Here is a 25,211-nt window from a genome sequence, read left to right as displayed (position 1 = left end):
CTGAATTTTGTAACGTTACCTTTGTTAAATGTTGCTGTTGTCCCTGGCTTCATATGAGAAGAGGGAGAGATCACTAGCAGCTAGGCTAATTCATACAATATAAAATGCCATAGGCTTGTGCTAATAACATTAGCATATTGTATTTGTGGGGAAAATGTGTCCAGATAAAGACAAGTGTTTGTCTGTGAATGCTGCGAGTTATAGTGAAGCTGATTTGTGTTCTTGTGTTTGAAACTGTCTCTATTAAGCCATGTTTAATGTGAGTTTAATGTGTGTTTTGAATCAACTAAACTTTACAGGATTTCACAGAAACCTCTACCGCTGACTAGTGTTTTGGAGGTGTAACTGCAGAGTGACACAGACACACCACCTAAGTAAAAATGCTCACAACGGCATAGGCCACGTGCGTAGGGTCTGCACACAACCATAAATCCACTCAAAGATAGCATACACTGCTATACGCCAGGGTACAAATAGCATCTGCTTCTAATTGTACCCTGGTACAAATAGCAATGTGTTGATATTTGCACCAGGGTGAAAATAGCCCTTACCTTTATTGTTTCTTATCTGTGAAATTAAAATAAATAAAAAGGGAAATGGTTTCAGCCTACATGTCATGTGGTAACGTTTCAAAGTAGGTGCACATCAAACTACCTGCAGTACGCTTTGCACAGAGTTGTCGCACAAATTTAAACCGGCCTTAATAACCTTTGTGATTATGGAGAAGTTTCTTCTTTCCTTGCAAACTTTTTTTGGGGACACACATTCTTCTTTCAGACTGTATTTTCAACCTGCCACAAAATGTATCCCCACTCTATAGTGCATTTCTTACTGCTTGTCAGTTTTAGGATTTCCCCGCATATCTCATCTTAAACCATAATAATCATGGATGGATTGCAGAACGGGTCCACCCAGCACAGGCCCAGGGGCCCCTTCTGGCCTTCACCTGCAAAATGACACTCAAATTACCAACCACAAATAGAGCACAAAAAGAGCACAAAGTCTGTGTCTTGCTCCTGTGAAGGGGACGTCGTGGGGCCTTTTGTATCTGTGCCCAGGGGCCAACTGTCTCATAACCCCCCTGTGATAATAACACATCATATCCTGATTATATTTTGTATTATTAACCTGAATCTGTAAAGCAACTGAAGCTGTCAAATGAATATAGTGGAGTAAAAAATCCAGTGTTTCCATCTAAAATGTGGAGTATAAATTTAAAGTAGCAGAAAATGGAAATACATCAAACTTAAGTAAATATACTTAGTTACTTTCCACCACTGCCTGTAAAAATAAACACTGGATAAACTAAATATTTGACCAAAAACACGCTAACCTCAGCAGTCCTTAGACCTCACACTGTTTACTGAGATGGCACCTGCACGTACATTGATTATCTTAGTATCTTACCTTTCTTACTTAGTGACGCATTTTTCTACCAGTCAGCAAGTGAAGCACGTTTATTCCAGAAATTCACATGTTCACGTCCATAAAGAGAAAAATATAATTCTCCCAGAGTCAGATCGAGATATGAATCATTAACTCAGCACCAAAGCCCTGACCTTTGACCTCACATGCTGCGATGACACAGGTCCACACGTCATCAACTGTCTGAACATTCAATATTTGTCTGTTTTGATCGACACTGATTTTGGGAACAAAAAAGTGTGTCACTGTTGCTCAGTGTTGTGTCACAAGAACTGGGTCGAGACTTAACCTCAGAGTGAGTTCAGTATTTTTCAGCCTGGGTCCTGTTTTTAAATGTTCTTGTGTCCAAGTGACTGATGGGAACGACATATTGAGTACTGAGTCAGACATGTTGTCTTGTTTTTGACACTGACAGGCTCAGACTGTTTTTCTGTGTCTGACAACATTATGGAAAGATCCCCGCACAGGTAGACCTTTATGTTAGAGAGTAAGATCCTTTGGCAACACTCTACTTGAAGGTATCGACATAAGAGTGACATGACACTGTCATAACTATGACATGACACTGTCATGAACCTGTCATAAACATTATGTACATGTCATAAACGTTTATGACTGCTGTCATTAAGTGTCATTCAATTTTTGTAATGACAAGTTGACATTGTTTGGGTTGTCTTGATTATGACAACTTGACATTAATTAAAGTGACATTACCAGAAGTTGTCTTTGTCATGACAAGTTGACATTAAATTTGTTTGGGATGTCCTTATAATGACAAAGACAACTTCTGGTAATGTCACTTTGATTAATGTCAAGTTGTCATAATCAAGACAACCCAGACAATGTCAACTTGTCATTACAAAGACAATTTCTGGTAATGTCACTTTGATTAATGTCAAGTTGTCATAATCAAGACAACCCAGACAATGTCAGCTTGTCATTACAAAGACAATTTCTGGTAATGTCACTTTGATTAATGTCAAGTTGTCATAATCAAGACAACCCAGACAATGTCAGCTTGTCATTACAAAGACAATTTCTGGTAATGTCACTTTGATTAATGTCAAGTTGTCATAATCAAGACAACCCAGACAATGTCATCTTGTCATGACAAAGACAATTTCTGGTAATGTCACTTTGATTAATGTCAAGTTGTCATAATCAAGACAACCCAGACAATGTCAACTTGTCATTACTAAGACAACTTCTGATAATGTCACTTTGTTTAATGTCAAGTTGTCATAATCAAGACAACCCAGACAATGTCAACTTGTCATTACAAAGACAATTTCCGGTAATGTCACTTTGATTAATGTCAAGTTGTCATAATCAGTTCATAATCAAGACAACCCAGACAATGTCAACTTGTCATTACTAAAACAACTTCTGGTAATGTCACTTTGATTAATGTCAAGTTGTCATAATCAAGACAACCCAGACAATGTCAACTTGTCATTACTAAAACAATTTCTGGTAATGTCACTTTGATTAATGTCAAGTTGTCATAATCAAGACAACCCAGACAATGTCAACTTGTCATTACAAAGACAACTTCTGATAATGTCACTTTGTTTAATGTCAAGTTGTCATAATCATGACAACCCAGACAATGTCAACTTGTCATTACAAAGACAATTTCCGGTAATGCCACTTTGATTAATGTCAAGTTGTCATAATCAGTTCATAATCAAGACAACCCAGACAATGTCAACTTGTCATTACTAAAACAATTTCTGGTAATGTCACTTTGATTAATGTCAAGTTGTCATAATCAAGACAACCCAGACAATGTCAACTTGTCATTACAAAGACAATTTCCGGTAATGTCACTTTGATTAATGTCAAGTTGTCATAATCAAGACAACCCAGACAATGTCAACTTGTCATGACAAAGGCAACTTCTGGTAATGTCACTTTGATTAATGTCAAGTTGTCATAATCAAGACAACCCAAACAATGTCAACTTGTCATTACAAAAACCCTTAAAAACACTTAATGACAGTAGTCATAAACATTTATGACGTGCATAATGTTTATGACAGGTTCATGACCGTGTCATGTCATAGTTATGACAGTGTCATGTCTCCCTTATGTCAATACCTTCAAGTAAAGTGTTACTGATCCTTTTTATTCAACCAGAAACAGCCCTGAAAGCTCCATCGCCAAACCAACCAGACTCCATTTAAAAAAGCAGTAATTGTAGCGTGTATAGAGGCAGCATATCTTCACATCTAACCGGGTGAATTAAAGGGTTTATTTCAATCAAACTAAACTTGGTGATTGTTGGAACAGTGACAAGACAAACCAAGATGGTTGTTGTGAGTTTTATTTTGTTTCTGTCATCTTTGAATGAAGTGTGTCTGTTGATATTAAAATGACTGTTTATTCAAATGGAGTCTGGTGGGTTTGACAATGACGATTTCAAGGCTGTTTGTAGTTGAACAAAAGGGATCTTAAGAATACAAGACAGCTTTAAACAAACTAGGGATGCACGATATACATCAGTTACATCAATAAAAACATCAATTTTTCCCCCACCTACTTTAGTGATCATCAAGTCTCTTCTGTCGTTGAATTAACATCATATTATACAAAGAAATGAATTAAACACTCTCTGTTTACAGTTCAGTTAAAGTGCTGATGCTGCAGCGTCGTGAGTGTGTACACAGACTGCAGAGGTGAAACCCAGACATGTGACTCTCACCACACGTTGGCATTAATACCTGACTATGATGTCAGTGAACTTCTTTACAAACTACCAGAACAGTTTATAATAAGGCCCAACCCACAGTTCACTGGTTTATTTGACCTGCATGTAGGTGGCTGAGCCTTTACTTGTTTCCAGAGCTCGACCTTTTCACCTGTTAGTTTCACATGTAGTAGATTACAATGTTTAAAATTTTCTGGGTGTAATAAGGTATTAAATTACTCTCCCAAAAGACTGTGCAGCTCTGCTCTGTGATCATATTGAAGGAAGGCAGTTATCAAGACGAGCTGAGGCCATGTTTTATTCTATAACACAACTTATGACAAGAAAACTCAGCCTGCTTTAACAGCAACCAGGGACAAATGTACACTGAATACATACTGCAAGAAAATACAACAATGAACCAATCAAGGATGGACTGCAGAGTAAAAGTACTAGAAGTAAAAGCATTTATTTAACAGCAGTAATCAGGTTTGTATCTTCTGCTCCTGAAAGCAAAGACAGCAGAGTACTAACTTTTTCTCAACAACTGTACTATATAATGTTTGAGGTACCTGCAGTGGTGGAAGAAATATTGTACTTATTTCAGACGCGCAGCAGCACCACAGTGTAGAAATACTACTTTACAAGTAAAAGTCCTGCATTAGATATTTTACTGGAATAAATGTAGCCTACAAAAGTTCTGGCATCATAATATATTTAGTATTAAAAGTAATAGTATTCTTTATGCAGGAGGCCCATTTCAGAATAATATATATTATGTTATTGAATTATATTTCAAGTTGTATTAATTTGTTTATCACCTTAATATTGCAGCTGTTAAGGGACTGTATTTTATTTATCAGAGGAGAGAGGTGGCAGAGGAGTGACTCCTTTTTTTAAATTTATTTATTTTTTACTTTGACCGTCCCCGAAGCTGCAAATATTTTTCCTTGAGCCTCGCTGATTGACTGCAACGAATGAAAATGCACAAACCTCCCTCCACTATTAATTGGAAATTAGAGTTTTAAAACTTACCCTTTAATGTTTGAAAGTTAAAAGTTAAAATACGAAATCATGGAGTTGAAAAAAGCCTGGGTAGTTTGTGCCAATGGCTTATTTTAGCATACTTTTAAATGAGACATAGAATGAAGTGATTTTGATGAAATGCGAATATTTCAAGCTTAGGTCATTTTTTTCCGTCATGCATGATGTGTCCAAAGACTGTCAGAAATTTGAAAATCCAGTGATGAGTTCTGTTTTTGCAGTTTCTGGCTGTGAAAAATGGTGTAATTTTAAAGAAAACATGCCTTCGAAACGGGTTCAAATGTGCATTAGAATAAATACAAAATGCCACCATTTAAAGTTGTATGCCCCTCCCCTAAACCAAAAAGAAAATAATGACAATAATAATAATAATAATAATAATAATAATAATGATAATAAGCCCCTTCCCAGTCCTTAATAAATTATTTGACATACCTCCGCCTTTTTAACCACCCCCTCTCCCCTCATAAATAACAAACAGTCCCTAAGGAGGGGCTAATTTCTCCAAAAATCTCCAAAGTGACTTATACCTAAAATTTGCAGCTGGTAAAAGAGGATCTTTCAGTATGTCTCTTAGTTAAATTTTGCTTCTTTTATATTGCTCTTTGTGTCGTACAATATACTTATCACACCGACTTGTGTTTGTCTTTTTTTACTGACATATGCTTTGGGTATTTTGTTTATTTTGGTTGATTTATTTCTATTTTTTTCTTTCTACTGATGCTTCCTGTTTTCACTATCCCTCTGCTGCTGTAATGTTGCGAACATCTCTGCTGTGGGATGTAATGAAGGATTATCTAAAGTCTTATTTTAATCCAAATCATAGTATCATAATTTATCTGCTAATTAATTATATCTGCAAAGCAACTTAAGTTCTCAAATAAATGTAGTTACGCAGAGTAAAACAAAAACAGCTACAATATTTGCCTACAAAATGTAGACCAAAATATGAGTAATAAAAAAAGCATACAATGAAATACTCAAGTAAAGAACAAGTATCTGAAAACTGTACCTAAATACAGTACTTGAGACCTAGTTACATTCCTCCATTGTGTATTTTTACTTAAATAAAGTATCTCCTTCCACCGCCCCCTTTGTTTCCCCCATGATATACCAGGTTGTAGTACCGTGTGTGACCAGAGGGTGGCGGTGTTTGACCACCAACAGAAACATTTATACGGTGCCGAAGAAGACGTCCCCGGAAGCTGTACAGCTCGCTGAGTGTTTTTAGTTGTAGCTTGTTAAAGGTTTATAAAAATGTGTGTGTTGAGGTTGTGACACGGTGACAGGCTGAATTCAGACCGAGTCCATGATGTGTGACCTTGAGGAGGTGCGGAGGCGCGTGGAGGAGAGCCTGGCTGCTGCGGAGGAGGAGATACTCCGCTGTGTGGAGGAGGAGAAGCTGCTGCAAACATCAGGTCTGGTTGAACACACCTGCTTTAATCAGACAACACAACACTGCCTGCGCTCATCAGAGGAGTCAACACAGCCTGGTTTTACACAGTTAATATAAAAGTGTATTATTCAGAGGACAGACAGGTTGTTATCTGCTCCCAGAGACAGAGACATCATCTGTTACTCTGTGGTGGGAGAAGTACTCAGATACTTTACTGAAGTAAAAGTACCACAGTGTAAAAATACTCTGTTACAAGTAAAATCTGTGCCTTTAAAATATTACTTAGGCAAAAACAGAAAAGTTTTAACCTCAAAATGCACTGAAAATATATAAAGTGAAGCACTCATAATGCAGAATGACTTATTTCAGATATAACAGATAATTGGATCATAATTATTGATGCATTAATGTGTTCATCACTTTAATGTTGCAGCTGATAATGGTGGAGTTTATTTTACTTACTTCAAGCTGGGTAACTTGTGAATTTTACCAAAGGATCAATAAAGTATTTTATAAAATAATCCATAATAAAACATCATTAGGGTTGCAACGGTGCAAGGTATACCATGATACTTAAATTGACGGTTATTGTACCACATACATTTGCTTATCTGTGATATTGGGGAAAAAGGGAGACTTTTTTTTTTTTACATACGAACATTAAAAAATGGTTCAACTTTCAAATATAGAAATAAAACATTTGTTTAACAAAAAATAACCCGCTTGTTTTCATTCCTTTTAGGCTCATTCTGACTGATGATAGTAATATGTAAATGTTTTAATTCTGTGATACTGCGATATTTATATTTTGTATCATGAATCTTAATCTGTGGGAAATAAACGTAGTGAAGTTAAAAAGTACAGTATTTCCCTCTGACATGTGGTGGAGTCAGCAGAAATATAAGGTAGCATAATATAGAAATACCCAAGTAATGTACAAGTGCATGAAAATTGTAGTCAGTACACTACATGACAGTTACTGCCACTGGGTACTCATACTTTATTATTTCTATTTTATGCTACTTCAAACTTCTACTCTACTACATTTTGAATGCTGGACTTTAACCTGTAACAGAGTATTTTAATTGCTACTTTTATTTAAAGTAAAACTAGTCCATACCCATTATGTACAGCATACCATACCATGACTTAGTCATACCAAAAATTAGAAATAAAACCAACAACATTGGTCCACAGGGGGAGCCACAGCGATCGGTCGCATTTTAGCCATTTTGAAGCATTTTTCTGTTGTTATAGCGCCACCCAGTTGCCAATTAGAGTTAAATTTCTCCAGTCACCTTGAGGCGTCCTGTTCTACATATCTACCAAGTTTAGTAAAAATCCATATGGCGGTTAGGCCTAGATAAGAAATGAGCTCTCTAGCGCCCCCATTTTGTTTGATGGGGTCAATAATGGAGGGGTCCCCTCAGATTATGTGTGGTCATATTCCTACAAAGTTGCGTGGTGATGGGTGAAACCCTTGAGATGTTATACACCTTTATGTGATGAGCCACGCCCTCCGCAATATTCATTGCCTTATAGAAGCTCAGTTTTAGTAAGTTTTCCAACTTTTGCCAAGAGGGAACTTTAGATATTGGTCCCTAGATTATGTTCACCCAGTTTCATGCAGATCGCTCAAACTTCCTAGGAAGAGATCCATTTGAAGTGTTTTTCAAAAAATTCAAAATGGCGGAAAATCTATATAAGCGGAAGTTATGGGTTCTTGAGGCAAATGTGTTCCTCATGAGGAGAGGCATCTCTGTGCAAAGTTTCATGTCTCTACAACATACGGGGCATGAGATATGCCCATTCAAACTTTGCAATTTCAATCTGTTGCTATAGCGCCCCCCTTTGGCCAATTGATGTAATATTGCTTCATTGGCATCCTCCCATGACCCTCTACCACTGTGCCAAATTTCACATGGATTGACCAAGTCAGTGAGGAGAGAAACGTGGAACACACACACACAGACAGTTTTCATCATTATATAGTAAGATGAGATGTAGTTCTTCCACCACTGCTCACAAAGAAACAAACGTTTTAGAAACATTATTTAGTAACTCAGTTACATGTACTGCTTTGAAAACGTTGACAGGAAATGGTATTGTTTATATCATTATTATTTTAATAAAAAAACAGGGTGAAAGATGCTTTCTGCACCCACACTAAAAATGTTTTTGAGTGACAGGACAAAGTGTAAATGACTTGTGCTGTTTGGAGCAGAATAAGACAACATGAAAGTCTGATATTTTCCTCTCTATCTTCGTCCAGATGTTTCAGCTGAGCAGCAGAGGGCAGCTGTTCACAAGCGGCTGTCGGCGGTTGCCAACGAGATCTTCAGGATCTTGGAGAGAATGATCCGAGAATACGAGGCAGAAGTGTCCAGCTCCCACGATGAGATCCAACGTCAACGGCAACTGCTGGACGTCATGTTGAAGACGGAGACAAATGTTCACAGATCAGGTGCGTTACACATCGAGACAAGAATGATTTTCTTTTCTTTTACAGGTGTCATTGATTTAGTTTGCTGCTGGTGTCATTTAATTTGTCATCATTTAATAAATTATTAGGTGAAAGTGATATTGATGAAAGTATCATCGTCATTTAGTAACTTCTTTAAGTTTAATTCCCAAATTTATCAGTATATTAAACATGGTCAGATATCGTGGTGCAGTTTCATCACTTCCGTGCTGACTTGTCTCTTCGATCTTCCCCTCAGACAGACGGACACTCTCTGGGTCGGAATGTGAAATGGACGTTTCCTCTGAGCAGAGCAGGAGCTGCGGTCAGGTCCAGAAAACGTCAAACCTGCCGCAGACCAAAGACGCGTCCACAGAGACGGACTGTGAGTTGATCCACGGTAAGGCCTCACATCTTCACCAGACACAAAGAGCAGAGAGGGGCACCTCCACTGTGACGGAAACGCTGCCACCTAGAGACCACAGTCTCTCATCAAACAATTCAGAAGCTGCGAGTGAAGATGATGACAGTGACGATGAACATCTGAAATCAAACAAAAGAAAAACATTTCAGAGTCAGAGGGAGGAGTGTTGCAGAATGTGTGGAAGGTCTTTCCCAAAAAGTGTCGCAGGGAGGAAAATAAAAAAGCAGGACAAGAAAATTCCTGCAACAAACAGAAGCCTGACGGCGGGGCAGAGCTGCTGCAGAGTGTGCGGGAAGTTTTTCCGGTACAAACGATCTTTTCTGAAACACGTGCTCACTCATGAACAAAGCTCAGATCTGTGCGGAGCCTGCGGGAAACACCTGGGCTCCAACGAGAGCTTGGCGGCGCATTTACAAACCCACAATGAAGAAAACAGCTGCAGGGACCAGACGGAGGACAAACAGTCGGAGGCTGAGGGCTCTGACGCTGAGAGTAAAGTGGACAGTGATGAGTGGAGGGACAGCGAGGGAAGTGACAGTGACGATGGAGACAGCGAGAAAGAGGAGAGCAAAGGCGGACCAAAGTCAAAATCAAAAGGATCAAACAAACCTAAAGGACCTAAAAATAATGACAACAAAGATTTATCGAATCTGAAATACCGCTGTAAAGTCTGCGCCAAGTCTTTCTGCTACAGAGCCTCGTTTCTGAAGCACGTGTTAGAGGACGAGCGGGATACAGATCTTTGTGGCGTGTGCGGGAAACGTTTTGAGTCTGAGGACAGCTTGAGGCTTCACCTGCAAACGTACATCCGGACGAACGACTGCGAGGTCTGCGGCAAACACTTCGAGGCCCACAAACAGCTGGAGATGCACATGAGGACGCACACAGGAGAGAAGCCGTATATCTGCACCGTCTGCGGCAAGGCCTTCGCCCAGAACGGAAACCTGATGGGTCACATGAGGGTTCACACGGGGGAGCGGCCATATGTCTGCAGCGTGTGCGGCCAGAGCTTCGGCTTCAAAGAATACATGACCGCTCACATGAGGATCCACACGGGCGAGAAGCCGTTTCTCTGCAGCGTCTGCGGGAAAGGCTTCAGGCAGCGGAGCACTCTGAAGACACACATGATGATCCACACGGGGGAGTCCACGCACCGCTGCAGCGTGTGCGACAAGAAGTTCTACAAGAGCGGAGCGCTGAAGATCCACATGAGGTCGCACACGGGGGAGAAGCCGTATCTGTGCAACGTTTGCGGGAAAAGCTTCACGGCGAGCGGCTCGCTGACGAAACACATGGGCGTCCATGAGGGGGAGCGGACGCACAGCTGCAGCGTGTGCGGGACAGGATTCGTGAGGAGGGAGGACCTGAACAGACACGTTCAGACTCACGAGGTCGAGTCCACACAGCTGACGAGTCTTTAATGCCTGTTAAAGGAATAGTTCAACATTTTAGGCTGTACGCTGATTTGCTTTCTTTCCAAGAGAAGGATCAGGCAAATAATTTATTGACAGAAAATTTATGACCAATTGTTTGTCATTTTTCAAGCAAACGCCAAACCCTGCCCAATTTACTGTTGCTGTTTTTCTGTCTTATCTAAAAGTCAATTGATGATTTGTGGGATTATGGACTGTTGATCAGACCCGATCAGACTGGGCTTCAGGAAATTGGCATTTCGCGTCTTTTTTTGTTGTTGACATTCGTCACATAGGACTGGGCGAAATGGACAACTTCAGCATCTCAGCATTTACAGCCTTAAGGGTGATACTTAAGGAGAAAACGTAAGGTGTTTTGTGCAACCGGTCCCAGAATTTTTGGGGTGAAATGTCCCTTTAACATTCAAAACTGTATTGTTGAGGACAAATTCTGGACACTTAGAGATTTATGATCTCATTAAGGCTCTTTCCAGGTTGAACAAAGTTGTCAGCATAAATATACATTTTATAAAGCAAACAGCCATTTTATTAAGAAAATAATTAGCAGATCAATCGATGACAGAAATAATTGTTGATCTAATGTTGTGTGTGTATTAAATATGGAGCTGGATTTAGGACGTGGTTAACCTATCTTAGCATGAAGACTGAAAGCAGCTGTCTAAAGTTGAAGAATACCTTGAAATCTACTTTTAGGAAAGAAAGCAGATATTTTCCTGAATGTGAAACTATTTCTTTAAGTGGCACTTTATAACATTTTACGCCTCAAAAGGAAAAATCTTGACATGTTGGTTTGACATGTATTTTTACTTGTTATATTCATATGGTGTTGCATGTTTTCTGTAAAAAAAAAAAAAAAAAAAAAGGTTTAGAAACATTATCACTTATAAAAATTAAGAAAAAATAAATCTTTGTACTGTTACAGTCAATACTGTGCTGACTCACACAACCAGAGCAAGTTGCCTTTTTAAGATTTTTGGCACACTCAGTGAACCCTAAAAGATCTTATTAAATCAGAATTTTTTGGTACTTGTGGCATTTTTAATGCAGCTTTTTTGTAGAACTTGGTTCATTAAAAACAGGTAGTTGAGATACTTTTTTGAAGCTTGATGTGTTTTAAATGTTTGTCATTGTACAATTTGGGCATCAAACAAAAAAAGAGTCTTCGTTTTTTTGCATTGTTGAGGATGAACATTTGTACAAGTAAACTGATTTTCTGAATCTTTGTATGCAGAAAATTCCAAAATTATTTATTATAATTTGTATAGTGACATTCAAAAAGCAATTATATTGCCAAATTTGAAAGTAAAAAAAGGACACAATATCCACAATTTGATGCAGATCTAAAACATTATAAGGTGGGATAATTCTGACCTTGCAAGTGTTAGATTTAATTGTGTAGTTTGCAAAAAGATGTGCCAACTAAGTCCAAATTTAATTAAAGAAAGATAAAGGGAACTCCTTTTTAAGGGAATCTATTGAGAACACTGTCACCTCTCTTATTTCTGCAGCTGCCTGTTATCTATCGATTTTTGTTTGTTTGTTTGTTTTTAAACTCCTGTGATGTAAGTCTGGACTTGACACCATGTTATTGATATTTAGACCAAAATGACACAAATAAACACAAAGAAATATTAAAAGCTTTAACAATATTTGAGTATATCAGGCTGGGATTTTTCTACAAAAATGTAGCATTTAATGATATGTGCTGTAGATCATATAAAACATATGCCTGTTTTATGTTTTTGATAGACAAAACCCATGCCTGTTTCTTAGTCTGATCACCGACTAAAATTATTATATTCGCCAAGATTAGTTGTTTTTTTTTTTTTTTTTTTTTTTTTTTTTAAATAGTTTGTCTTAATGGAGAGATTTTACAAAATGTTTTGTTTCAAGCCAATGTTTTAATTGTTTCTCTTTATTTAAAGTTTATATGAAACTGCTTTTTAAAATTCACAATTTCTTTTTCAAAGTCTCATAAAATGGTGCTATCCTGTTTTAAATCATCAATAAATGCAGGAAATCTCACATTTTGTTCTTGACTGATTATTGCGAACATTGTTTTGAAGAAGCAGCCTCAGGCCAATGCCTTGTTATCTTTAAAAACAATAAAATTGTAATATAATAAAAAAAAATGATTATATTTATGGACATTTTAGCCATTATTTCCCTGCTTATGATCTTTTGATTTTTATCCTGAACTGTGACGCAATTTGTAACCTTTGTTTGAAAATCAGCACTATGACTTAAACATTAATATTCTGTCTTAAGAAGACCTGGTATAGTATATCATAAAAAAGTCCAAACAAAATGCCACAACTGCATTCATCAAAACAGTCGTAGTATACTATGCCACAATAAAGATAATGAAAAAGGACATAGAATTGTATCCCCATCTCAATGTCATTGAGAATGTCATAGTATAATCTGCCACAAAAATATCATAAAAAGAGTCGTTGTATAGTATATCATATAATGTGAAAATAAATATCATACTATAGTATGTCACTAAAAATGTCCTAAAAACAACATAGTATAGTATGGCACTCAAAATGTCCTAAAAATGTCATAGTATAGTATGTCACTCAAAATGTCATGAAAATGTCATAGTATAGTATGGCACTCGAAATGTCCTAAAAATGTCATAGTATAGTATGTCACTCGAAATGTCATGAAAATGTCATAGTATAGTATGGCACTCGAAATGTCCTAAAAACGTCATAGTATAGTATGGCACTCAAAATGTCATGAAAATGTCATAGTATAGTATGGCACTCAAAATGTCATGAAAATGTCATAGTATAGTATGGCACTCAAAATGTCATGAAAATGTCATTCTATAGTATGGCACGCGAAATGTCCTAAAAATGTCATAGTATAGTATGGCGCTCGAATTGGCATAAAAACATCATAGTATAGTATGGCACTCGAAATGTCATAAAAATGTCATAGTATAGTATGGCACTCAAAATGTCCTAAAAACGTCATAGTGTAGTATGGCACTCAAAATGTCATGAAAATGTCATAGTATAGTATGGCACTCAAAATGTCCTAAAAACGTCATAGTGTAGTATGGCACTCAAAATGTCATAAAAACGTCATAGTATAGTATGGCACTCAAAATGTCATGAAAATGTCATCGTATAGTATGGCACTCAAAATGTCCATAAAAACGTCATAGTATAGTATGGCACTCAAAATGTCCATAAAAACGTCATAGTATAGTATGGTGCTCGAAATGTCCTAAAAACATCATAGTATAGTATGGCACTTCAAATGTCATAAAAACGTGATGGTATAGTATGGCACTCGAATTGGTGTAAAAATGTCATAGTATAGTATGGCGCTCGAAATGTCATAAAAACGTCATAGTATGTTATAGCACTTGAAATGTCCTAAAAACATCATAGTACTTGAATTGGCATAAAAACGTCATAGTATAGTATGGCGCTCGAAATGTCCTAAAAACGTCATGGTATAGTATGGCACTCAAAATATCCTAAAAACGTCATAGTATAGGATGGCACTCGAAATGTCATAAAAACGTCATACCATAGTATGACGCTCGAATTGGCATAAAAACATCATAGTATAGTATGGCGCTCGAAATGTCATAAAAACGTCATAGTATAGGATGGCACTTGAATTGGCATAAAAACGTCATAGTATAGGATGGCGCTCGAATTGGCATAAAAACGTCATAGTATAGTATGGCGCTCGAAATGTCATAAAAACGTCATAATATAGTATGGCACTCAAAATGTCATAAAAATGTCATAGTATAGTATAGCGCTTGAAATGTCCTAAAAACGCCATAGTATAGTATGGCGCTCGAATTGGCATAAAAACGTCATACTATAGTATGGCACTCGAAATGTCCTAAAAACGTCATAGTATAGTATGGCGCTCAAAATATCCTAAAAACGTCATAGTATAGTATGGCACTTGAAATGTCATAAAAACGTGATGGTATAGTATGGCGCTCGAATTGGCATAAAAACGTCATAGTATAGTATGGCACTCAAAATGTCATAAAAACGTCATAGTATAGTATGGCGCTCGAAATGTCCTAAAAACGTCATAGTATGTTATAGCACTCGAAATGTCCTAAAAACATCATAGTACTTGAATTGGCATAAAAACGTCATAGTATAGGATGGCACTTGAATTGGCATAAAAACGTCATAGTATAGTATGGCGCTCGAAATGTCATAAAAACGTCATAGTATAGTATGGCACTCGAAATGTCATAAAAACGTCATAGTGTGTTATAGCACTCGAAATGTCCTAAAAACGTCATAGTACTTGAATTGGAATAAAAACGTCATAGTATAGGATGGCACTTGAATTGGCATAAAAACGTCATAGTATAGTATGGCGCTCGAAATGTCATAAAAACGTCATAGTATAGTATGGCGCTCGAAATGTCATAAAAACGTCATAGTATGTTATAGCACTCGAAATGTCCTAAAAACATCATAGTACTTGAATTGGCATAAAAACGTCATAGTATAGTATGGCACTCAAAATGTCCATAAAAACGTCATAGTATAGTATGGCGCTCAAAATGTCCATAAAAACATCATAGTATAGTATGGCACTCGAAATGTCATAAAAACATCATCGTATAGTATGGCACTCGAAATGTCCTAAAAATGTCATCGTATAGTATGGTGCTCGAAATGTCCTAAAAACGTCATAGTATAGTATGGCGCTCGAAATGTCATAAAAACGTCATAGTATAGGATGGCGCTCGAAATGTCATAAAAACTTCATAGTATGTTATAGCACTCGAAATGTCCTAAAAACATCATAGTACTTGAATTGGCATAAAAACGTCATAGTATAGTTTGGCACTCAAAATGTCATAAAAACGTCATAGTATGTTATAGCACTCGAAATGTCCTAAAAACATCATAGTACTTGAATTGGCATAAAAACTTCATAGTATAGTATGGCACTCAAAATGTCATAAAAATGTCATAGTATAGTATGGCACTCAAAATGTCCATAAAAACGTCATAGTATAGTATGGCACTCAAAATGTCCATAAAAACATCATAGTATAGTATGGCACTCGAAATGTCATAAAAACATCATCGTATAGTATGGCACTCGAAATGTCCTAAAAATGTCATCGTATAGTATGGCGCTCGAAATGTCCTAAAAATGTCATAGTATAGTATGGCACTCGAAATGTCATAAAAACATCATCGTATAGTATGGCACTCGAAATGTCCTAAAAATGTCATCGTATAGTATGGCACTCAAAATGTCATAAAAACGTCATAGTATAGTATGGCACTCAAAATGTCCATAAAAACATCATAGTATAGTATGGCACTCGAAATGTCATAAAAACATCATCGTATAGTATGGCACTCGAAATGTCCTAAAAATGTCATCGTATAGTATGGCGCTCGAAATGTCCTAAAAATGTCATAGTATAGTATGGCACTCGAAATGTCATAAAAACATCATCGTATAGTATGGCACTCGAAATGTCCTAAAAATGTCATCGTATAGTATGGCGCTCGAAATGTCATAAAAACGTCATAGTATGTTATAGCACTCGAAATGTCCTAAAAACATCATAGTACTTGAATTGGCATAAAAACGTCATAGTGTAGTATGGCACTCAAAATGTCATAAAAACGTCATAGTATAGTATGGCACTCGAAATGTCATAAAAACGTCATAGTATAGTATGGCACTCGAAATGTCCTAAAAACGTCATAGTGTAGTATGGCACTCAAAATGTCCTAAAAACGTCATAGTATAGTATGGCACTCGAAATGTCCATAAAAACGTCATAGTATAGTATGGCACTTGAAATGTCATAAAAACGTGATGGTATAGTATGGCACTCGAATTGGTATAAAAATGTCATAGTATAGTATGGCACTCAAAATGTCATAAAAACTTCATAGTATAGTATGGCGCTCGAAATGTCCTAAAAACGTCATAGTATGTTATAGCACTCGAAATGTCCTAAAAACATCATAGTACTTCAATTGGCATAAAAACGTCATAGTATAGTATGGCGCTCGAAATGTCCTAAAAACGTCATAGTATAGTATGGCGCTCGAAATGTCATAAAAACATCATAGTATAGTATGGCACTCAAAATGTCCTAAAAACGTCATAGTATAGTATGGCACTCGAAATGTCCTAAAAACGTCATAGTATAGTATGGCACTCGAAATGTCCTAAAAACGTCATAGTATAGTATGGCGCTCGAATTGGCATAAAAACGTCATAGTATAGTATGGTGCTCGAATTGGCATAAAAACTTCATAGTATAGTATGGCGCTTGAAATGTCCTAAAAACATCATAGTATAGTATGGTGCTCGAAATGTCATAAAAATGTCATAGTATAGTATGACACTCGAAATGTCATAAAAACGTCATACCATAGTATGACGCTCGAAATGTCATAAAAACGTCATAGTATAGGATGGCACTTGAATTGGCATAAAAACTTCATAGTATAGTATGGCACTCAAAATGTCATAAAAATGTCATAGTATAGTATGGCACTCAAAATGTCCATAAAAACGTCATAGTATAGTATGGCACTCAAAATGTCCATAAAAACATCATAGTATAGTATGGCACTCGAAATGTCATAAAAACATCATCGTATAGTATGGCACTCGAAATGTCCTAAAAATGTCATCGTATAGTATGGCGCTCGAAATGTCCTAAAAATGTCATAGTATAGTATGGCACTCGAAATGTCATAAAAACATCATCGTATAGTATGGCACTCGAAATGTCCTAAAAATGTCATCGTATAGTATGGCACTCAAAATGTCATAAAAACGTCATAGTATAGTATGGCACTCAAAATGTCCATAAAAACATCATAGTATAGTATGGCACTCGAAATGTCATAAAAACATCATCGTATAGTATGGCACTCGAAATGTCCTAAAAATGTCATCGTATAGTATGGCGCTCGAAATGTCCTAAAAATGTCATAGTATAGTATGGCACTCGAAATGTCATAAAAACATCATCGTATAGTATGGCACTCGAAATGTCCTAAAAATGTCATCGTATAGTATGGCGCTCGAAATGTCATAAAAACGTCATAGTATGTTATAGCACTCGAAATGTCCTAAAAACATCATAGTACTTGAATTGGCATAAAAACGTCATAGTGTAGTATGGCACTCAAAATGTCATAAAAACGTCATAGTATAGTATGGCACTCGAAATGTCCTAAAAACGTCATAGTGTAGTATGGCACTCAAAATGTCCTAAAAACGTCATAGTATAGTATGGCACTCGAAATGTCCATAAAAACGTCATAGTATAGTATGGCACTCAAAATGTCCATAAAAATGTCATAGTATAGTATGGTGCTCGAAATGTCCTAAAAACGTCATAGTATAGTATGGCACTTGAAATGTCATAAAAACGTGATGGTATAGTATGGCACTCGAATTGGTATAAAAATGTCATAGTATAGTATGGCACTCAAAATGTCATAAAAACTTCATAGTATAGTATGGCGCTCGAAATGTCCTAAAAACGTCATAGTATGTTATAGCACTCGAAATGTCCTAAAAACATCATAGTACTTGAATTGGCATAAAAACGTCATAGTATAGTATGGCGCTCGAAATGTCCTAAAAACGTCATAGTATAGTATGGCGCTCGAAATGTCATAAAAACATCATAGTATAGTATGGCACTCAAAATGTCATAAAAACGTCATAGTATAGTATGGCACTCGAAATGTCCTAAAAACGTCATAGTATAGTATGGCACTCGAAATGTCCTAAAAACGTCATAGTATAGTATGGCGCTCGAATTGGCATAAAAACGTCATAGTATAGTATGGTGCTCGAATTGGCATAAAAACTTCATAGTATAGTATGGCGCTTGAAATGTCCTAAAAACATCATAGTATAGTATGGTGCTCGAAATGTCATAAAAATGTCATAGTATAGTATGACACTCGAAATGTCATAAAAACGTCATACCATAGTATGACGCTCGAAATGTCATAAAAACGTCATAGTATAGGATGGCACTTGAATTGGCATAAAAACGTCATAGTATAGGATGGCACTCGAAATGTCATAAAAACGTCATCGTGTAGTATGGCACTAAAAATGTCATAAAAACGTCATAGTATAGTATGGCGCTTGAAATGTCCTAAAAACGTCATAGTATAGTATGGCGCTCGAATTGGCATAAAAACGTCATAGTATAGTATGGCGCTCGAAATGTCCTAAAAACGTCATAGTATAGTATGGCGCTCGAAATGTCATAAAAACATCATAGTATAGTATGGCACTCAAAATGTCATAAAAATGTCATAGTATAGTATGGCACTCAAAATGTCATAAAAATGTCATAGTATAGTATGGCACTCAAAATGTCATAAAAATGTCATAGTATAGTATGGTGCTTGAAATGTCCTAAAAACGCCATAGTATAGTATGGCGCTCGAATTGGCATAAAAACGTCATAGTATAGTATGGCACTTGAAATGTCCTAAAAACGTCATAGTATAGTATGGCACTTGAAATGTCATAAAAACGTGATGGTATAGTATGGCACTCGAATTGGCATAAAAACGTCATAGTATAGTATGGCACTCAAAATGTCATAAAAACGTCATAGTATAGTATGGCACTCAAAATGTCCTAAAAACGTCATAGTATGTTATAGCACTCGAAATGTCCTAAAAACGTCATAGTATAGTATGGCGCTTGAAATGTCCTAAAAACGCCATAGTATAGTATGGCGCTCGAATTGGCATAAAAACGTCATAGTATAGTATGGCACTCAAAATGTCATAAAAACGTCATAGTATAGTATGGCACTCAAAATGTCATAAAAACGTCATAGTATGTTATAGCACTCGAAATGTCCTAAAAACATCATAGTACTTGAATTGGAATAAAAACGTCATAGTATAGAATGGCGCTCGAAATGTCATAAAAACGTCATAGTATAGTATGGCACTCGAAATGTCATAAAAACGTCATAGTATAGGATGGCACTTGAATTGGCATAAAAACGTCATAGTATAGTATGGCGCTCGAAATGTCATAAAAACGCAATAGTATAGTATGGCACTCGAAATGTCATAAAAACATCATAGTACTTGAATTGGCATAAAAACGTCATAGTATAGTATGGCGCTCGAAATGTCATAAAAACGCAATAGTATAGTATGGCACTCGAAATGTCATAAAAACATCATAGTACTTGAATTGGCATAAAAACGTCATAGTATAGTATGGCACTCGAAATGTCCTAAAAATGTCATCGTATAGTATGGCACTCGAAATGTCCTAAAAATGTCATAGTATGGCGCTCGAAATGTCCTAAAAACGTCATAGCATAGTATGGTGCTCAAGTTGGCATGAAAACGTCATAGTATAGGATGGCACTTGAATTGGCATAAAAACGTCATAGTATAGGATGGCACTTGAATTGGCATAAAAACGTCATAGTACTTGAATTGGCATAAAAACGTCATAGTATAGTATGGCACTCAAAATGTCATAAAAACGTCATAGTATAGTATGGCACTCAAAATGTCCATAAAAACGTCATAGTATAGTATGGCACTCAAAATGTCATAAAAACGTCATAGTATAGTATGGCACTCAAAATGTCCATAAAAACGTCATCGTATAGTATGGTGCTCGAAATGTCATAAAAACGTCATAGTATAGGATGGCACTTGAATTGGCATAAAAACGTCATAGTATAGTATGGCGCTCGAAATGTCATAAAAACGCAATAGTATAGTATGGCACTCGAAATGTCATAAAAACATCATAGTACTTGAATTGGCATAAAAACGTCATAGTATAGTATGGCGCTCGAAATGTCATAAAAACGCAATAGTATAGTATGGCACTCGAAATGTCATAAAAACATCATAGTACTTGAATTGGCATAAAAACGTCATAGTATAGTATGGCACTCGAAATGTCCTAAAAATGTCATCGTATAGTATGGCACTCGAAATGTCCTAAAAATGTCATAGTATGGCGCTCGAAATGTCCTAAAAACGTCATAGCATAGTATGGCGCTCAAGTTGGCATGAAAACGTCATAGTATAGTATGGCACTCAAAATGTCATAAAAACGTAATAGTATAGGATGGCACTCAAAATGTCCATAAAAACGTCATCGTATAGTATGGCACTCGAAATGTCCTAAAAATGTCATCGTATAGTATGGCGCTCGAAATGTCCTAAAAACGTCATAGTATGGCGCTCGAAATGTCCTAAAAACGTCATAGCATAGTATGGCGCTCAAGTTGGCATGAAAACGTCATAGTATAGTATGGCACTCGAAATGTCATAAAAACATCATCGTATAGTATGGCACTCGAAATGTCCTAAAAATGTCATCGTATAGTATGGCGCTCGAAATGTCCTAAAAACGTCATAGTATGGCGCTCGAAATGTCCTAAAAACGTCATAGTATAGTATGGCGCTCGAAATGTCCTAAAAATGTCATAGTATGGCGCTCGAAATGTCCTAAAAACGTCATAGCATAGTATGGCGCTCAAGTTGGCATGAAAACGTCATAGTATAGGATGGCACTTGAATTGGCATAAAAACGTCATAGTATAGTATGGCACTTGAATTGGCATAAAAACGTCATAGTATAGGATGGCACTTGAATTGGCATAAAAACGTCATAGTATAGTATGGCACTCGAAATGTCCATAAAAACGTCATAGTATAGTATGGCACTCGAAATGTCATAAAAACATCATCGTATAGTATGGCACTCGAAATGTCCTAAAAATGTCATCATATAGTATGGCGCTCGAAATGTCCTAAAAACGTCATAGTACGGCGCTCGAAATGTCCTAAAAACGTCATAGCATAGTATCGCGCTTGAATTGGCATGAAAACGTCATAGTATAGTATGGCACTCAAAATAGCATAAAAACGATACAGTATGAACGTGAAAAAATGTTTAACAAAATGTCACAGTATAGCAATTCATCAAGATCTGGAAAACATGAGATCTATCTGGATCAAACTATAAAACTGCAAATCACAAGTACAAAAAAGAATTACAAAGACAAAAACTCAGAGACTTTCAGTTTTAACACAATTTATTTTTCTGCTTAAATAATTACTTGGATCATCCAGTGTAGGCTATGTTGGTTCGTCATACATGTTGGTACCAGATTTATCATCAACAATGGATGCTCAGGGTGGTTTTGTACGAAAAAAGAAAAAAAAAAAAAAAGACAGAAAAAATAAAATTACACACGAACAGAAGATCAGATTTTTAACGTTGTGTGATCAATACTGTGATTTAGCTGTTAATAAAAAGAATTGTATTTGGATAATGGGGCTAAAAATGAGCTTCTCTGTCCTCATGTAAATACAACCTGTTAAATAAAAGTCATCAAACCGTCAAAATAAAAGTCCCCTTTTTAAAATCACAGCAGACCTGAAAGCTTTAACTTACACTTCTAGTATGCATGATGGGCTTACAGATAGACATTTGTATTTAATGTTTCACACACACAGGGCTGCTAGCAGTTAGGAGAAAACACAATGTGCCGGTCTGCGGGTTACATTCGGGGACACCGTCAGTACCTCCCTGAAGCTTTGCTATCTGGAGTGTGTGTGTGTTTTCAGGTTCGTACAAAATAAAATAAAAACAGTTATAGATGACAGATGGTTGGGTTATTATGAGTGCTCACAAAGACAGAAGTACCATCTCTCTAATTGTATTACAGTGCTTTTGAATTAGGAGGAAAATAAAAAGGAAAGCATTAAAAATAAAGTGACGTCACATGCAGCAAAATATTATTTCTCTGAAGACAAATAATGTTCCACAGACAGAGCGGAAGTAGCTGTTGGCTTTAAAGAAACGTCCTTTGTTTAAAATCAAGCAGTTCTTTTTTTCTTCCATTCGTTTCTCATTTACATACAGCTTTTTTTGTTTCTTTTGATATATTCATTTGGGAAGAGCATGTCAGGTCGCACACTCAAGGCTGCTCAAACAGTGTCGACCTCTCAATACAAATGCACCGACTCTGCAAAGCTTCAACTCAAATCAGTGCATAAACAATCTGTGAAGCTACTGATTTTTTTTTTTTTTTTTTTTTTAAATTTTATACAGTGTCATTTATATACAACAAAAGTCACCCATTTACTATTATATTTCATTTTTTAAAAAAGAACCACATGGTACACCCCAATACTGTGGGTCCAGGAGGAAAAATAGACCATATAAGGCGAGTGTCTGAGAGAGAGTGAATCACACATCTTCTTTATCTGTCAGCGTTTAGTTTTCCTTGTTTGTGCCATCTTTGGTCACAGGCGCCTTTCCTTCATCGAAGATGAGAAAGCTCCAGCTCACGTCCATGCGTGTCCTTTCGGTGTTACTTCCGACAGTGAGTGAGTTTTGGTGACATGCTCATGCGAAATCAAAGAAAAGTAACTTGTTTTGCATCGTCTTGCTGAAAAAACCATGCGTTGCAAGTGAAAGCTTCAGACACGTTTTGGCCGATTGACGAGGCTTCCAGTCTTGTTTTTCCTCCCAGAATGTGTGTGTGGTGTCGCAGGTGGACGTCAGTGGACCTGGAGGATGAAGGATAACAAACATATTAAAATCTAAAGGTGGTGTGAATATATAAAAAGGTCATAGTATATCATGTTAAAAAAGTCATAGTATAGCATGTTAAAAAAGTCACAGTATAGCATGTGGGAAAAAAAGGTCATAGTATAGCATGTGGAAAAAGTCATAGTATAGCATGTGGAAAAAGTCAGTATAGCATGTGGAAAATGTCACAGTATAGTATGTGACAAAAGGTCATAGTATAGTATGTGAAAAAAGTCATAGTATAGCATGTGGAAAAAAGGTCATAGTATAGCATGTGGAAAAAAGGTCATAGTATAGTATGTGAAAAAAGTCATAGTATATTATATGGAAAAAAGGTCATAGTATAGCATGTGGAAAATGTCACAGTACAGTATGTGAAAAAAGGTCATAGTATAGCATGTGGGAAAAAAAGGTCATAGTATAGCATGTGGAAAAAAAGGTCATAGTATAGCATGTGGAAAAAGTCATAGTATAGCATGTGGAAAATGTCACAGTATAGTATGTGACAAAAGGTCATAGTATAGCATGTGGAAAAAAGGTCATAGTATAGCATGTGGAAAAAAGGTCATAGTATAGCATGTGGAAAAAAGGTCATAGTATAGCATGTGGAAAAAGTCATAGTATAGCATGTGGAAAAAAGGTCATAGTATAGCATGTGGAAAATGTCACAGTACAGTATGTGAAAAAAGGTCATAGTATAGTATGTGAAAAAAGTTATAGTATAGCATGTGAAAAAAGATCATAGTATAGCATGTGGAAAAAAGGTCAGTATAGCATGTGGAAAATGTCACAGTATAGTATGTGAAAAAAGGTCATAGTATAGTATGTGGAAAAAGTCATAGTATAGTATGTGAAAAAAGATCATAGTATAGCATGTGGAAAAAAGGTCAGTATAGCATGTGGAAAATGTCACAGTATAGTATGTGAAAAAAGGTCATAGTATAGCATGTGGAAAATGTCACAGTATAGTATGTGAAAAAAGGTCATAGTATAGCATGTGGAAAAAGTCATAGTATAGCATATGGAAAAAGGTCATAGTATAGCATGTGGAAAATGTCACAGTATAGTATGTGAAAAAAGGTCATAGTATAGCATGTGGAAAAAGTCATAGTATAGCATATGGAAAAAGGTCATAGTATAGCATATGGAAAAAAGGTCATAGTATCCACCTTATTTTCAAACACAGAAGTAAATAGTGATCAACTTCCGTTTTTTTGTGCGTGACTTCCGGTCAGCCGCTTTCCCTTACCGGAGCTGCACTGTGCAAGCTAATTTTTTTTTCAATTTTCAGTTGTTTATGTTAGTCAATCAGTTAGTTAGTTAGTTAGTTAGTCTGTGTGTTTTGTATAACGTTAGATAACTGTGCCCACGTTTCCGTTATAACAGAAATTTATTCTCTCTAAATGCGAATAAATCGCACGTCAATCATAAACTATGAACCAAAAAAGCACAATCTATCCCGAGTGAGACAAACTGCTTGATCCCCGTCTCCAGTGTACCAGCAGAGAACCTGCAGAACTGAATCAGCGAAAAAACACACCGGGCTACACAGCCTCTCTACCTGAGCAGCTGAAGCTGCGGCTCGCACCCTCGACACACACACACACACACAGACGGTGCTTCTGCATGCCAGCCACACGTGTGCTCAACTGTGAGAAATAAATATGTGAGGTGTACGCTGCTTTTCTATCTTTGTTTTCCTTTTCTTTCTTTCTTTCTTTCTTTCT

The 25,211-nt window shown here is 36.6% G+C and overlaps 2 protein-coding genes across 48 annotated transcripts in view; one reads left to right on the top strand and one right to left on the bottom strand.

The window, feature by feature from the left end:
• The first annotated feature begins 5,233 nt into the window (after window positions 1–5,233).
• Window positions 5,234–12,932, top strand: LOC117246753 (uncharacterized). Of its 2 annotated transcripts, XM_033610700.2 has the most exons (3): window positions 5,234–6,576; window positions 8,827–9,018; window positions 9,275–12,932. In XM_033610700.2, the coding sequence occupies exons 1-3, from the start codon at window positions 6,468–6,470 to the stop codon at window positions 10,858–10,860; spliced, it is 1,887 nt and encodes a 628-aa protein (XP_033466591.2). In that variant the 5' UTR covers window positions 5,234–6,467; the 3' UTR covers window positions 10,861–12,932. The 2 variants fall into 2 exon arrangements, with proteins under 2 accessions (XP_033466591.2, XP_078019561.1); XM_078163435.1 differs by lacking the exon at window positions 5,234–6,576 and having other exon boundaries at window positions 8,884–9,018; window positions 9,279–12,932.
• A 9,029-nt stretch (window positions 12,933–21,961) lies between these two features.
• The window catches only part of LOC117246674 (ankyrin-3-like), a 235,944-nt gene continuing 232,694 nt past the window's right edge, over window positions 21,962–25,211 (bottom strand). For 43 of the 46 annotated variants that reach the window (XM_078163060.1, XM_078163045.1, XM_078163061.1 and 40 more), the window contains one exon: window positions 21,962–23,462. The gene's annotated coding sequence lies outside the window, so the exon portion shown is untranslated. The remainder of the gene's footprint in view (window positions 23,463–25,211) is intronic. The other 3 variants (XM_078163089.1, XM_078163090.1, XM_078163088.1) reach the window with 1 other exon arrangement.

The sequence above is a fragment of the Epinephelus lanceolatus genome, chromosome 21 (assembly GCF_041903045.1).
Source record: "Epinephelus lanceolatus isolate andai-2023 chromosome 21, ASM4190304v1, whole genome shotgun sequence".
NCBI lineage: Eukaryota > Metazoa > Chordata > Actinopteri > Perciformes > Serranidae > Epinephelus > Epinephelus lanceolatus.
This window is presented reverse-complemented; position numbering and strand designations above follow the sequence as displayed.